The sequence below is a fragment of the Salvelinus fontinalis genome, chromosome 9 (assembly GCF_029448725.1).
Source record: "Salvelinus fontinalis isolate EN_2023a chromosome 9, ASM2944872v1, whole genome shotgun sequence".
NCBI classification, from domain to species: domain Eukaryota; kingdom Metazoa; phylum Chordata; class Actinopteri; order Salmoniformes; family Salmonidae; genus Salvelinus; species Salvelinus fontinalis.
Genome location: NC_074673.1, coordinates 61,113,802 through 61,130,468, shown reverse-complemented (window position 1 = coordinate 61,130,468; position 16,667 = coordinate 61,113,802). Strand labels below are relative to the sequence as shown.

The 16,667-nt window shown below is 44.0% G+C and overlaps 1 protein-coding gene across 6 annotated transcripts in view; it reads left to right on the top strand.

Moving 5' to 3' along the window:
• The window catches only part of LOC129862908 (la-related protein 1-like), a 94,595-nt gene that overhangs the window by 45,158 nt on the left and 32,770 nt on the right, over positions 1-16,667 (top strand). For 5 of the 6 annotated variants that reach the window (XM_055935004.1, XM_055935001.1, XM_055935003.1 and 2 more), the window contains 4 exons: positions 126-260; positions 7,525-7,659; positions 11,747-11,909; positions 12,455-12,599. In XM_055935004.1, coding sequence (XP_055790979.1) covers positions 126-260; positions 7,525-7,659; positions 11,747-11,909; positions 12,455-12,599 — 578 coding nt within the window. The remainder of the gene's footprint in view (positions 1-125; positions 261-7,524; positions 7,660-11,746; positions 11,910-12,454; positions 12,600-16,667) is intronic. The other variant, XM_055935005.1, reaches the window with a different exon arrangement.

Here is a 16,667-nt window from a genome sequence, read left to right as displayed (position 1 = left end):
CTGCCTGCATTTCACTGCAGACAGGGACTCGTGGTCTTGGACAACAAAAAAACACAAAATAACTACATTGTGGAAATGTGACAGACGGGCGCCTCCCTAACAGTAGTGTGTGTGTGTGTGTGTAGGAAACAAGCATAAGTGGGTGCCGCTGATGATCGAGGTGAAGTCTGAGGGGCCCAGAGAGCGCTCAGCCTCAAGGAACAACACCCGTCAGAACGAGGTGCCCAGGGTGCCCCCCAACAGGAAGAACGACCTCAGAGGTGAGTGACATCTCCCATCGCCAACCTGACCTCTTATGGCAGCCTATGCCCTATATAGTGCACTACTTTTGACCTGTGCCCATAGGGGATTTACAGGTAGCTGCCAAAATAAAGGAAACACCAACATAGTGTCTTACTAGGGCGTTGGCCACCACAAGCCGCCCGAACAGCTTCAATGCGCCTTGGCATAGATTCTACAAATTTCTGTAACTATATTGGAGGGATGCGATGCCATTCTTCCATGAGAAATTCTATAAATGGGTTTTTGATGGTGGTGGAAAACGCCGCCCCAGAATCTCCCTTAAGTGTGCAATTTGGCTGAGATCTGGTGACTGACACACACACACACACACACACACGCACACCAGGGTTTCTGTTAGAAAAATGTTGCACCAGAAAGATTTTAATTTCCCGTTACACATTAGGGATTCCACCTACGGTGCTCAGAATCACATTTTAGATTTGAATTAATCTTAACAGAAAAGTAATAAAGTTGTAATAAAATGAAGTAAAATGTTTCTTATACCAACATAACAGGTTTTTATTGAAAAGCAAAACATTGCCCGTGGGTCTTCGTCCCTGGTATAAATCATTCATGGATATCATTAAAAAAATTAACATTTTGTCCTTGGAGAGCAAATCGCCTTCGCAGTGTTAGGATCTAATTGTCCGAGTAATATCTCGACGGACACTATGAAAGCTTAACCAAGATTATTCTTCCCAGAGGATCAATACAGCTGCATTAGACAAAAGCCTTTTCACACAAGCACTGATATTTAACCCTTCCTCCTAGGCTGAGTCTCCTCCTACACATCTGTACAAACATTGTAAACTCAGCAAAAAAAGAAACGTCCCTTTTCAGGACCCTGTCTTTCAAAGATGATTTGTAAAAATCAAAATAACGTCACAAATCTTCATTATAAAGGGTTTAACCTCTCTGGGATATCTCTCGCCAACAGCCAGTGAAATTACAGGGCGCCAAATTCAAACACCAAATTCAAACAGAAATCTCATAATTAAAATTCCTCAAACATACAAGTATTATACACCATTTTAAAGATAAACTTCTTGTTAATCCAGCCACAGTGTCTGATTTCAAAAATACTTTACGGCGAAAGCACACCTTACGATTATGTTAGGTCAGCGCCTAGTCACAGAAAACTATACAGCCATTTCCAAAGAAGGAAAGGTGTCACAAAATACAGAAATAGCATTAAAATGAATCACTAACCTTTGAACTTCACCGGATGGCACTCCCAGGACTCCATGTTAAACGACAAATGTGTGTTTTGTTCGATAAAGTTAATCTTTGTCCAAAAACCTCATTTGAAATTGGTGCGTTATGTTCAGAAATGCATGGTCTCAAACAAACATCCGGTGATAGTGCAGAGAGCCACATCAAATTACAGAAATACTCATCATAAACATTGATCTAAGATACAAGTGTTATTCATACGATTATAAATAAACTTCTCCTTAATGCAACCGCTGTGTCAGATTTCAAAAAGACGTTACGGTAAAAGCACACCATGCAATTATGTTAGGTCAGCACCTAGCCACAGAAAAACATACAGCCATTTTTCAACCAAGCAGAGGTGTCACAAAACTCAGAAATAGCATTATAAATATTCACTTCCCTTTGATCTTCATCGGAGTGCACTCCCAGAAATCCCAGTTCCACAATATATATTTTTTTTTATAAAGTCCATTTATGTCCAAATACCTCCTTTTTGTTTGCGCGTTTAGTCCAGTAATCCAAATGCACGATGCGCAGGCACTAGGTCGAGACAAAGTCAAAAGTTCTGTTAACGTTCGTAAAAACATGTCAACCGATGTATATAATCAATCTTTAGGATGTTTTTATCATAAATCTTCAATAATATTCCAACCGGACAATTCCTTTGTCTTTAGAAATGAAAAGGAACAGAGCTCGCTCTCACGGCCGCGCGCCTGACTTAGCTCATGGCATTCTGCCAGACACCTTGTTCAAACAGCTCTTATTCACTCCCCCTTCATAGTAGAAGCCTGAAACAAGGTTCTAAAGACTGTTGCAATCTAGTGGAAGCCTTAGGAAGTGCACAATTTACACTATATTGGATAGGCAAAGACTTACAAACCTCAGATTTCCCACTTCCTGGTTGGATTTTTTCTCATGTTTTTGCCTGCCATAGGAGTTCTGTTATACTCACAGACATCATTCAGACAGTTTTAGAAACTTCAGAGTGTTTTCTATCCAAATCTACTAATTATACGCATATTCTAGCTTCTAGGCCTGAGTAGCAGGTTTACTCTGGGCACCTTATTCATCCAAGCTACTCAATACTGCCCCCCAGTCCCAAAGAAGTTAAACACCGTTTCCCACCGTTTCCCAATACTTGTTCAATGAATCATAAACAATAATTAATGAACATGCACCTCTGGAACGGTCGTTAAGACACTAACAGCTTACAAATATTAGGCAATTAAAGTCAGTTATGAAAACTTAGGACACTAAAGAGGCCTTTCTACTGACTCTGAAAAAACAAAAGAAAGATGCCCAGGGTCCCTGCTCATCTGTGTGAAGGTGCCTTAGGCATGCTGCAAGGCATGAGGACTGCAGATGTGGCCGGGGCAATAAATTGCAATGTCCGTACTGTGAGACGCCTAAGACAACGCTACAGGGAGACAGGACGGACAGCTGATCATCCTCGCAGTGGCAGACCACGTGTAACAAACCCTGCACAGGATCGGTACATCCAAACATCACACCTGCAGGACAGGTACAGGATGGCAACAACTACCCGAGTTACACCAGAAACGCACAATCCCTCCATCAGTGCTCACACTGTCTGCAATAGGCTGAGAGAGGCTGGACTGAGGGCTTGTAGTCCTGTTGTAAGGCAGGTCCTCACCAGACATCACCGGCAACAACGTCGCGTAGGGGCACAAACCCACCGTCGCTGGACCAGACAGGGCTGGCAAAAAGTGCTCTTCACTAACGAGTAGCAGTTTTGTCTCACCAGGGGGGATGGTCGGGTTCGAGTTTATCGTCAAAGGAATGAGCGTTACACCATGGCCTGTACTCTGGAGCGGGGTCGATTTGGAGGTGGAGGGTCGTCATGGTCTGGGGCGGTGTGTCACAGCATCATCGGACTGAGCTTGTTGTCATTTCTGGCAATCTCAACGCTGTGCGTTACAGGGAAGACATCCTCATCCCTCATGTGGTACCCTTCCTGCAGGCTCATCCTGAAATGACCCTCCAGCATGACAATGCCACCAGCCATACTGCTCGTTCTGTGCGTGATTTCCTGCAAGACAGGAATGTCAGTGTTCTGCCATGGCCAGTGAAGAGACCCGATCTCAGTCCAATTGGGACCTGTTGGATCGGAGGGTGAGGGCTTGGGCCATTCCCCCCAGAAATGTCCGGGAACTTGCAGGTGCCTTGTTGGAAGAGTAGGGCAACATCTCACAGCAAGAACTGGCAAATCTGGTGCAGTCCATGAGGAGGAGATGCACTGCAGTACTTAATGCAGCTGGTGGCCACACCAGATACTGACTGTTACTTTTGATTTTGACCCCCCCCCCCCCCCTTTGTTAGGGAACACATTACTCCATTTCTGTTTGTCACATGTCTGTGGAACCTGTTCAGTTTGTCTCAGTTGTTGAATCTTGTTATATTCATACAAATATTTACATGTTAAGTTTACTGAAAATTACCGCAGTTGACAGTGAGCAGACGTTTCTTTTTTTTGCTGAGTTTATCTTTACTGCTAGGCAGGACACAGTGATACGGGCCTGATACGCGCCTGTGAACTTATTCCTCCCTTAACGTGACCTGACCTGATCTCGACCCCCCCCCCCTCCATCACTAATCCGCTTTCCCTACACTTTACATTCCAATCTTAATTGCCCCCCCATATACTTTCCTCCTACAGATAGCCATTAACTTCTGGTGTAGACCCTCTAAACCGAAGCACTCCCTCAGTGACATGAAGAAGTACATTTTATATTCTCAGAACCCAGCAGCAGTAGTAAAACACACCTTCTAAATATAATATAATTTGCGGACGACATGTCCTGTAGGCTATTCGTGTTAACGTTTTAAATGAATAATTAACAAAACACAGCTGTTTTCAAATTGAATCTAGGGCTCTCTAATTTCATTTAGCCTAGGCATGAACATTTTAATTCGGCCCAGTAAATAACAGAACAAGGCTGTCTACGAACACCCGGGCCGGCCTGCCCCACTCCCCATTCCCGCTGCGATTCAGCACCATATGAGTGGAGAGAGGCCACTCTAGGGGCCCACAAAATTACGAACGTTTCAAACTGATGTTGGACAATCAAAATCAGTATGTAAATAAACTCAATTAGTTGTGGCTGGTTCGTTGAGAGAGCGCTTCTTTTACAATGCGCCTGTGAAACGAGGCCCACGCCATGCATTTATGAAAGCACTTGTTTTCAAAGCTGACATGAGATCTCAATCTTTTTACAGTTCTACTGGATGATGTTAATGTTGGTCATTTTAACTTTCGTGGGTCCATGACTCGTCTGTTGTGATATACATGGCTTATTGATACAACTGTTTCCTACTATAGACAGTTGGCTGACTAGTGATGACAACATTTAACTCTCCAATGTGAATAGAGCTACTGAATAAGTTCAACTGAAATGCACCAATTGCGCATGATAGCCTACACATTACGCTACTCTAGTCTATCAAGCCATTTCAAATCTTTACACTGTACATGACACGGGCGGCATATGTTGATTTTGCTTAGGGTGGCAGAAGAACTGCTAGGACCAGGCCTGACTAACACATTTATCTCTAATTTACTTGTGTTTGCGGCACACCTTAGCCTGCTCAAAGTGAGCTGCTGCTGTTTGGATGACAAAATTGTTCAACTCCTTGGAGCAGCTTGCGATGCGCATCAGCCTCGTTACTTTGTCCTCAAGAAGGCACGGTCTTTGCTCTGTTTTGTAGAATGAAGCCCCTCTCGGCGGGCACACTGGACATTGGGATAATCAACACTAGCTTTGCTAATTTTGCCCAGTCGGTACACTTAGCTGATGTCCCTTATGAGGATCTCATGTCTTTTGCGGGAGTAAAAATAGAAACGCGTACACCCGACACTAATTTCCAAGCATCTTGATGATTTGTTAGCCTGTGAAGTATATTTGCGTTTTGAAGTTAGAAATACCAGTCAATGTGCTCCATCAATGAATTCTATCAATAAAAAGCATTATTTTGCAATGGATCTTCCCCCCCGTCCCAGACAATTTGGATCGGCAAAATGTTATCGTTTTTAAAAAAAAATATCGACCAACACACACACACACACACACCCTTTAAACCCCCTATGCTCCTTTGAGACCCCGCGTTTAAAGTATCTGAGTTCTCTTCTAGCCATGGTAGCCTAAATAATGGGCAACTGGACAACGCTTAATTAACTTGAACCCCACCTGTGTGGAAGCACCTGCTTTCAATATACACTGCTCAAAAAAATCAAGTGAACACTTAAACAACACAATGTAACTCCAAGTCAATCACACTTCTGTGAAATCAAACTGTCCACTTAGGAAGCAACACTGATTGACAATAAATTTCACATGCTGTTGTGCAAATGGAATAGACAAAAGGTGGAAATTATAGGCAATTAGCAAGACACCCCCAATAAAGGAATGGTTCTGCAGGTGGTGACCGCAGACCACTTCTCAGTTCCTATGCTTCCTGGCTGATGTTTTGGTCACTTTTGAATGCTGGCGGTGCTTTCACTCTAGTGGTAGCATGAGACGGAGTCTACAACCCACACAAGTGGCTCGGGTAGTGCAGCTCATCCAGGATGGCACATCAATGCGAGCTGTGGCAAGAAGGTTTGCTGTGTCTGTCAGTGTAGTGTCCAGAGCATGGAGGCGCTACCAGGAGACAGGCCAGTACATCAGGAGACGTGGAGGAGGCCGTAGGAGGGCAACAACCCAGCAGCAGGACCGCTAGGCTGCTGTAATAGCTGTGTTTTGCCTTGTGTGTAAGGCTTTTTGACACCTTATGTAGCCATAAAATAATGCAAGTAAAAGCCCAACCGGTCCATGTATCAATACCAGTCTATAGTAAAATACGGTATACCCTCTCAGCCATATATATATATAATTTGACTTAGGCTTTATAAATGGGTACCTCAACTCATTTGCTTATTTGAGTGTGTGTTAATATGTACACTACATTACCAAAAATATGTGGACAACTGCTCTTCAAACATCTCATCCCAAAATAATGGGCATTAATATGGAGTTTGTCCCCCCTTTTCTGCTATAACAGCCTCCACTCTTCTGGGAAGGCTTTCCACTAGATGTTGGAACATTGCTGCGGGGACATGCTTCCATTCAGCCACGAGCGTTAGGTCAGGGCTCTGTGCAGGCCAGTCAAGTTCTTCCACACCGATCTCAACAAACCATTTCTATATGGACCTCGCTTTGTGCACGGGGACATTGTCATACTAAAACAGGAAAGGGCCTTCCTCAAACTGTTGCCACAAAGTTGGAAGCACAGAATTGTCTAGTATGTAATTGTATGCTATAGTGTTAAGTTTTCTAAGGGGCCTAGCCCGAAACATGAAAAACAGCCACATACCATTTAAACTTTACATTTGGCACTATGCATTCTGGCAGGTAGCTTTCCCAGTTACGTCCGTCAGACTGCCAGATGGTGAAGTGTGATTCACCACTCCAGAGAACAAATTTCCACTGATCCAGAGTCCAATGGTGGCGAGCTTTACACTACTCCAGCCGACACTTGGCATTGCACATGATGATCTTAGGTTTGTGTGCGGCTGCTCAGCCATGGAAGCCAATTTCATGAAGCCTCTGATGAACAGTTATTGTGCTGACGTTGCTTCCAGAGGCAGTTTGGAACTCTGTAGTGAGTGTTGCAACCGAGGACATATTTTTACTTGCTTCAGCACTCGGTGGTCCCGTTCTGTGAGCTTTTGTGGCCTACCACTTTGCTGCTGAGCCGTTGTTGCTCCTAGACGTTTCCACTTCACAATAACAGCACTGATAGTTGACCGGTGCAGGTCCGAAATTTGACAAACTGACTTGTTGGAAAGGTGGCATCCTATGACGGTGCCATGTTGAAAGGCACTGAGCTTTTCAGTAAAGGTTATTCTACTGCCAATGTTTGTCTATGGAGCTTGCATGGCTTTGTCTTTGATTTTATACACCTTTTAGCAATGTGTGGCTGAAATAGCCGAAATCACATATACTTTTGTATTATATTTTATGTTCTCAGACTGGTACAGAGGGAAGTCCGAGCGTGAATGGAGTAACGACCATGAGGTGTCCAGTGTGAGGAGCGAGGGTGCTCCCTCCCGTGCCGGGTTCCGGGGTCGTGGCAGGGGCCGGGGACGAGGCAGAGGCTCCAGAGGTAAGCAAAAAAAACATGTAAAATCTCCCCCAAAAATGCATTGCCATGTAAATGGTCAAAGTCATCATATTGTAACTATACTGAACAAAATTATAAACGCAACATGCAACAATTGTAAAGATTTTACTGAGTTGCAGTTCATTTAAGGAAGTTAGTCAATAGAAATAAAGGCCCTAATCTATGGATTTCACATGACTGGGCAGGGGTGGGCCTTGGAGGCCGCTTGGATGTACTGCCAAAACCTCTAAAACGACATTGGAGACAGTTTTATGGTAGCGAAATTAACATAAAATTCTCTGTAACAGCTCTGGTGGACATTCCTGCAGTCAGCGCGCTCTGTGGCATTGTGTTGTGTGACAAAACCGCTCATTTTAAAGTGTCATTTTATTGTCCCAAGCACAAGGTGCATCTGTGTAATAATGATGCTGTTCAGCTTCACACATTTTTGCACAAAATGAGATGAGCTTTTTATGTGTGTGGAACATTTCTGCGGTGTTTTATTTCAGCTCGTGAAACATGGGGCCGACACTTTACATGCTGTGTTTATATTTGTATTCAGTTTAGTTGGATACAGTCGACTCACATCTACTGAACTGTTCAGTGCAATTCACATGTCTCCGTTCTCATGTATTTTCACCGACATGATAACCTAGATCTCAATGAAATCTAAGATCTTAATGATTGAATACAAGGAATGTCCTAAGCTATAGCATTTTTCAGGAGTAGACTGTAGAAAGTAACGCGTTACCCTAAAGATTTCAAACTCCATTTGAGGGGTCCAATTCAGTGCTTTATTTTAACAAACTTACATCTTCGCTGGTGTAGCGCTATAGGTCCGAAGTATTGTTTTGCTATTTTCACAGAGGCAGCTATGAGCCAAATTTTTGGTGGTGGCACGAAAGGGCTGGGTTTTGATGAATAACTCAATTGTAGGTGTGACGAGGGCTTGGACATTCACTGGCCAATCAAGGCTTTCCAAGGGTTAATACTGCATGCGGTTATCTTACCTTCTGTAGGTTATTGACAATCTTTGCGTTTTCATAAACTCCAATCTGAATTGGGGCGCAGAGTTCTCGTCCTAGTCGATTGTGGATTGATACTACAGTTTATTAAATGGCATGGGCTACAGTAAAGAATACTAGCAACAGTAAAATTAAACCCCAGAAAAGTGTTTGCTTAATATTTTCATCACAGGAGAGCTGTAGCTCCGCCCACCGGTGATGTGGAGTCTAGAAGTAACTAGAGAAAGTACACAAGCCAAGTGATCCCCTTGCCAGTTTTATTGCTTCTTTATTAAGAACAACAGTTTTCAGCTGTGCTAACATAATTGCAAAAGGGTTTTCTATTGATCAGTTAGCCTTTTAAAATAAAAAACTTGGCACGTTGTGTTAGCAAATCCATTGGAACACAGGAGTGATGGTTGCTCGTAATGGGCAAATGTACGCCAATGTAGATATTCCATTAATAATCTGTAGTTTCCAGCTGCAATAGTAATTTACAACATCAATGTCTACACTGTGTTTCTGATCAATTTGATGTTATTTTAATTGACAAATGTGTTTTTCTTTTAAAAACAAGGACATTTCTAAGTGACCCCAAACTTTTGAGCGGTAGTGTATATGAATAATTAAAGATTGCTAGTAGATCTTCCATCGAGTCATAAAATGTTTGATATACCTATACTTTGATGGAGTGCCATCAAGGCCTGGGGTTTTCTGTCTGAAAGGAGTTTGAAAGGAGTTAAGCATAGTTCGTTCTCTAAGTTTTTAACGTTTTTTTTTGTATTGTCGATAGTTTCACATGATTCTTAGGTAAGAAGCTGTCATAAAATTCTTTAAAGTTGGAAACACTTAGAATATATATATATATATATATATTATTTTTTTTTCAGTCAAAATATCCTTAGGTGAAACAAGGGTTTCTCCGATTGTAACAATTTTCTGTACATCCTTTTTTCAAATGCGTTTCTATGTTGAATGTTAAATTTTAAAGTTTATTAGATAAATTAAACCATATTTCTCCTGAATACATTTCTCAAACTATTTGAGTTTTTCCTCTCAATTATTCAGTACTCATGTAAAACACTTTTCCACACCATTGATTTGTAATGGTCATTTTTCTGACAGTTTTGTTTTTGGGATAAAACATTTCATTGGCCTATAAAAGGCACTCATAAAGGCATCTCATTGGGTAAGTGGGTATGCTGAACCTATATTGTGCAAGAAAAAAATCTGTTTATGAATTCTTTAGTCTTTGTTAAAGTGCTGCCAGTCAATGAACTGGTTAAATTTTCAAAATCCCCTTAGTGGAAAATCATGAATTGTTACATGGAGGGCTATCAGCTGGATGGTTTGAGCGCATTCGATCCTCTGTAGAACAGCACTGTTGAATGGAGCTTCGCCACATGTCTTAAAGCCCAGCCCAATGGTGGAATGATCTGTCTGCTGGCTTTGCCTTGGTCTTGTGGGACCCTGATCCGGCCTCACTAAGGAAACAGTATAAACAAAGCAATTTAATAACCAGAGTTTGTTAGGACTTGTCAAGACCTGTGATCCCTCAGGGCAGTGGGGTTAGACATGGTGCTTGGGATTAGAGTTTGAAATAATTTCACTATTGGAGTAGTATCATAAATGTGTTGCGTATTCAAAATTAATGTGGGGTTTTATTAGCTTAAATTTTTGACCCGAGCACTGCTGCGCGAGGGAGAGAGGGTGGCGCTCTATTGCTGCAGCTGTGGAGGGGCTGGTGTGAGATGGGAGGGAGAGAGGGTGGGACTCTATTGCTGCAGCTGTGGAGGGGCTGGTGTGAGATGGGAGGGAGAGAGGGTGGGACTCTATTTCTGCATTTGTGGAGGGGCCGGTGTGAGATTGGAGGGAGAGAGGGTGGGACTCTATTGCTGTTGAGGGGCCGGTGTGAGATGGGAGGGAGAGAGGGTGGCGCTCTATTGCTGCAGCTGTGGAGGGGCCGGTGTGAGATGGGAGGGAGAGAGGGTGGGGCTCTATTGCTGCAGCTGTGGAGGGGCCGGTGTGAGATGGGAGGGAGAGAGGGCTGCAGCTGTGGAGGGGCCGGTGTGAGATGGGAGGGAGAGAGGGCTGCAGCTGTGGAGGGGCTGGTGTGAGATGGGAGGGAGAGAGGGTGGGGCTCTATTGCTGCAGCTGTGGAGGGGCCGGTGTGAGATGGGAGGGAGAGAGGGTGGGGCTCTATTGCTGCAGCTGTGGAGGGGCCGGTGTGAGATGGGAGGGAGAGAGGGTGGGGCTCTATTGCTGCAGCTGTGGAGGGGCCGGTGTGAGATGGGAGGGAGAGAGGGCTGCAGCTGTGGAGGGGCCGGTGTGAGATGGGAGGGAGAGAGGGTGGGGCTCTATTGCTGCAGCTGTGGAGGGGCCGGTGTGAGATGGGAGGGAGAGAGGGTGGTGTTCATTTCACTTTTGTATATTTTCTACCTCACTTGCTTTGGCAATGTTAACTTATGTTTCCCATGCCCATAAAACCCCTTGAATTGAATTGCGAGGGAGACGCAGTAGTACTCACACAAGTATTCGAATGCTGACGTCCGTTCGGGTATTCAAAAATTCTACATCCCTAGCCTGGGCCTGTTGGTTTTGGCAACCGAGCCTCTCCTCTCTCACTAACTGGGCCATGGGAGTCTGCCTCCGACAGGAAAACACTGCCACCCTTCATTTGAGGAGAAAGGGGGTGGAACGGGGGGAGAGGAGCAAAGGTGACACACTCCCTCCCTCCCTCCACCCCCTGTTGTGATGAAACCTGCCGTTCTTCTCCTTCTCACTTGGCCGAGATCCACCTGTTTTGAGTTTTCCGATTCTTCCCTCTCCTCAGGAACACAGTGTTACTTTCAGAAGTCAAAGAATCCCCCCCCCCCCCCCCCCCCCCCCCGAGGGACATCCAATTTTAAGTCTTAGCCAGCTCAGATTTAGTAAATCATTGCGCGCCTTCCCGGGATTCAACAGCTGTGCTGCAAATGTCTCCCTGCTGTTGTGAAGTCTTGTAGCTCTGTAGCCTTGCTGTTCACTTGTAGTAGGCTTGTGACAGTGGCCCTGTAATGGTTTACTACTGCCGTGACTCCCACCAGGTCACTCTGACTACCATTATGGCTACAAGGCCTCCAACGGGAAGGACGGCGCCTACGGACAGAAGTTTGGTGCTCCAGTGACCTATTACTACGACAACATGAGCAGCAATGACCTGTACACAGTGGACCAGGGGCTGCTCAAGGACTATGTCAAAAGGCAGATGTGAGTACTACCTACCGTTGGTTACTTTGCTTTAAATGTACTGCCGTTGGTTACTACGCTTCATAAGTTCTACCATTGGCTACTACGCTTTATAGGTCAATGTTTCAAGAGGAAGCAGGTGGTGACTGTTGTTCAGCCTTGGAATAGTGTAATATAATATATATGCCATTTAGCAGACACTTTTATCCAAACCGACTTAAACATGCATGCATACTTTCTCATATGGGTGGCCCCAGAATATAACATGGAATCTGAATCAATGTGGCTTATACTATTTCCATTATCAAATTCCATCTCCTAAACAACTGATGACAATTGAGATTGAGATTATCTCCAACTCAAAACGAAACTGAGAACATAGGCAAATATTTAGTCTCAACTTTTCCCACACGTCATTTTATTCAACTTTTCACACATTTTATCATTGTATTCCCTGACAAGGGCTTTGCTGAAAGTTTTTCTTCTATCGAACATGCCTTCATAATAAAGGCATTTTAATTATAGGACGAGTACCTTGATCCTCCTTGTTTTTGAACTCTCCGTAGTGAGTACTACTTCAGCCTTGACAACCTGGAGCGGGATTTCTTCCTGCGCAGGAAGATGGACCTGGAAGGCTTCCTGTCACTTGGCCTGATTGCCAGCTTCCACAGGGTGCAGGCCCTCACCACTGACGTCACCCTCATTATAGAGGTACACTCTGTTCCTTATTTACATGTTTATAGAGCCAGGTGGCTTTAGTCCCATAACTAAATACGTTTCTATGCCTCATCAGCTGTATACTTTGTAGGTAATTCATGGCTTTTCATTGAGCTTCGACTTGTTAAAACCAGTTTCTGCAGACCGTACTAAATAGGACTGATCTCCCTTTAAACGTTGATGTTTAATATCTGTCAATCTACAAAAGTATGTGGACACCCTTTTAAAATGTGGTTATTTGGCTATATCAGCCACACCCGTTTCTGACAGTTGTATCCAATCGATCACACAGACATGCAATCTTCATAGACAGACAAACATTGGCAGTAGAATGGCCTTACTGAAGAAATGAAATGGTTTTCCATGGCTGAGCCGCCGCCCACCAAATCAAATGTTATTTGTCACATACACATGGTTAGCAGATGTTGATGCGAGTGTAGCGAAATGCTTGTGCTTCTAGTTCCGACAATGCAGTAATAACCAACGAGTAATCTAACCTAACAATTCCACAACTACTACCTTATACACACAAGTGTAAAGGGATAAAGAATATGGACATAAAGATATATGAATGAGTGATGGTACAGAACGGCATAGGCAAGATGCAGTAGATGGTATAGAGTACAGTATATACATATGAGATGAGTAATGTAGGGTATATAAACATAAAGTGGCATAGTTTAAAGTGGCTAGTGATACATGTATTACATAAAGATGGCAAGATGCAGTAGATGATATAGAGTACAGTATATACATATGAGATCGGTATGTAAACATATTAAGTGGCATTGTTTAAGGTGGCTAGTGATACATTTTTACATAAATTCCCATCAATTCCCATTATTAAAGTGGCTGGAGTTGAGTCAGTATGTTGGCAGCAGCCACTAAATGTTAGTGGTGGCTGTTTAACAGTCTGATGGCCTTGAGATAGAAGCTGTTTTTCAGTCTTTCGGTCCCAGCTTTGATGCACCTGTACTGACCTCGCCTTCTGGATGATAGCGGGGTGAACAGGCAGTGGCTTGGGTGGTTGTTGTCCTTGATGATCTTTATGGCCATACTGTGACATTGGGTGGTGTAGGTGTCCTGGAGGGCAGGTAGTTTGCCCCCGGTGATACATTGTGCAGAACTCACTACCCTCTGGAGAGCCTTACGGTTGTGGGCGGAGCAGTTGCCGTACTAGGCGGTGATACAGCCCGACAGGATGCTCTCGATTGTGCATCTGTAGAAGTTTGTGAGTGCTTTTTGTGACAAGCCGAATTTCTTCAGCCTCCTGAGGTTGAAGAGGCGCTGCTGCGCCCACTAAGCACAAACCTTTGATGGCATATCGCTGCAGAATGCTGTGGTAGCCATGCTGGTTAAGTGTGCTTTGAATTCTAATTAAATCACCAACAGTCACCAGCCTTGATTTCTGAGGCTGGTAACTCTAATGAACTTCTGCAGCAGAGGTAACTCTGGGTCTTCCTTTCCTGTGGCGAGAGAGCCAGTTTCATCATAGTGCATGAGAGCCAGTTTCATCATAGTGCTTGATGGTTTTTGCGACTGCACTTGGAGAAACTATAAAAGTTCTTAATATTCCGTATTGACTGACCTTCATGTCTTAAAGTAATGATGGACTGTTGTTTCTCTTTGCTTATTTGAGCTGTTCTTGCCATAATATGGACTTGGTCTTTTACCAAATAGGTCTATCTTCTGTATACAACCCCTACCTTGTCACAACACAACTGATTGGCTCAAATGCATTAAGAAGGAAAGAAATTCCACAAATTAACTTTTAACAAGGCACACCTGTTTAATTGAAATGCATTCCAGGTGACTACCTCATGAAGCTGGTTGAGAGAAGGCCAAGTTGCAAAGCTGTCATCAAGGCAAAGGGTGGCTACTTTGAAGAATCTCGAATATAAAATATATTTTGATTTAACACTTTTTTGGTTACTACATGATTCTATATGTATTATTTCATAGTTTTGATGTCTTCACTATTATTCTGCAATGTAGAAAATAGTAAAAAAAAAAAAGTAATTAAAAAAAAACCTGGAATGAGTAGGTGTGTCCAAACTTTTGACTGGTACTGTATAGTGCATTAGGAAAGTTCTGACCTTGACTTTTCTACATTTTGTTATGTTACAGCCATATTCTTAAATTGATTCAATTGTATTTTTTCCTCATCAATCTACACACAATACCCCATAATGATAAAGCAAAAAATATCACATTTACATAAGTAATCAGACCCTTTACTCAGTGCTTTGTTGAAGCACCTTTGGCAGCAATTACAGACTTGAGTCTTGTGTATGATGCTACAAGCTTGGCACACATGTATTTGGGGAGCTATTTTCATGTCTCTCCAGAGATGTTTGATAGGGTTCAAGTCCGGGCTCTGGCTGGTCCACTCAAGGACATTAAGAGACTTGTCCTAAAGCCACTCCTGCATTGTCTAGGCTGTGTGCTTAGGGTTGTTGTCCTGTTGGAAGGTGAACCTTCACCCCAGTCTGAGGTCCTGAGCGTTCTGGAGCAGGTCATCAAGGATCTCCCTCTACTTTTCTCTGTTCATCTTTCCCTTGATCCTGATTAGTCTCCCAGTCCCTGCCGCTGAAAAACATCACCACAGCATGATGCTGCTACCATTCTTCACCGTAGGGATGGTCCCAGGTTTCCTCCAGACGTGACGCTTGGCATTCAGGCCAAAGAGTTCAATCTTGGGTTCATCAGACCAGAGAATCTTGGTTCTCATGGTCTGAGAGTCCTTTAGGTGCCGTTTGGCAACTCTTAGCGGGCTGTCTTGTGCCTTTTACTGAGGAGTGGCTTCCGTCTGGCTACTCCCAGAAAGGCTTGATTGGTGGAGTGCTACAGAGATGGTTGTCCTTCTGGAAAGTTCTCACATCTCCACAGAGGAACTCTGGAGCTCTGTCAGTCACCATTGGGTTCTTGGTCACCTCCCAGACCAAGGCCCTTCTCCCCCGATTTCTCAGTTTGGCCAGGCAGCCAGCTCTAGGAAGAGTCTTGTTGATTCTAAACTTGCTCCATTTAAGAATGATGGAGACCACTGTGTTCTTGGACCTTCAATACTGCAGACATTTTTTGGTACCCTTCCCAGATCTGTGCCTCAACACATTCCTGTCTCAGAGCTCTACAAACAATTCCTTCAACCTCATGGCATGGTTTTTGCTCTTGGGTGCACTGTCAACTGTGGGACCTTATTTAGACAGGTGCGTGCTTATCCAAATCATGTCCAATCCATGGAATTTACCACAGGCGGACTCTAATCAAGTGATAGAAACATTTCAAGGATGCATCTGAGCTCAATTTCGAGTGTCATAGCTAATTCTCTGAATACTTATGGAAATACTTTTTATTTTTTCTAGATTTGGAAATTTACTAAAACCTGTTTTCGCTTTGTCATTGTGGGGTATTGTCGGAAGGCAATGCTCTTAACCGCAAGGCTACCTGCCACGTACACTTTAAACCCCGTATGCTCCTTTGACACCCCTCTTTGAAAGTCACTGAGATTTCTTCTTTTAGCCATGGTAGCCAAAAATAATTGGTAACTGGGCATTTTTATACATGACCCTAAACTGAGAAATGGAGAGGGATTCTTCTGCCCTTAATGCACCACCATCAAGCAGCTTCGGGAAGAGACCCTCCGGCTGCAAGCTCGGCTGCGAGAAAAGGATGACCTGCTTTCTCAGTACACCGACCTTGCTTTGGTCTAGGCAAACCGGATCTGTTTTAAATGCCTCCTATAGCAAAGCTGTTGATGAGTCGGGCGGTGTTGACCTGTCCCAATCCAACAGACAGATGTTCAGCTCAACTCCGCGGCCCAGTGGAGACTGGACACTCGCAAGGCGTAGGAGATCGGGAAGGCAGTCTGGCCACCCTTCATCCATCTGAGAAGATCTGATCCAGCTATCAAACAGCTTCTCCCCACTTGAGACGGACCTAACAGCCCCGGGAGTTAGGACGGATCCTGGGTGTATACCAAAAACCTGTGGCCGCCCTGTGTCACCCACCCCCACACAGTTCAGCAGGTCGCTGACTGAAGACAGAACGGTCTCGTGCCATCCT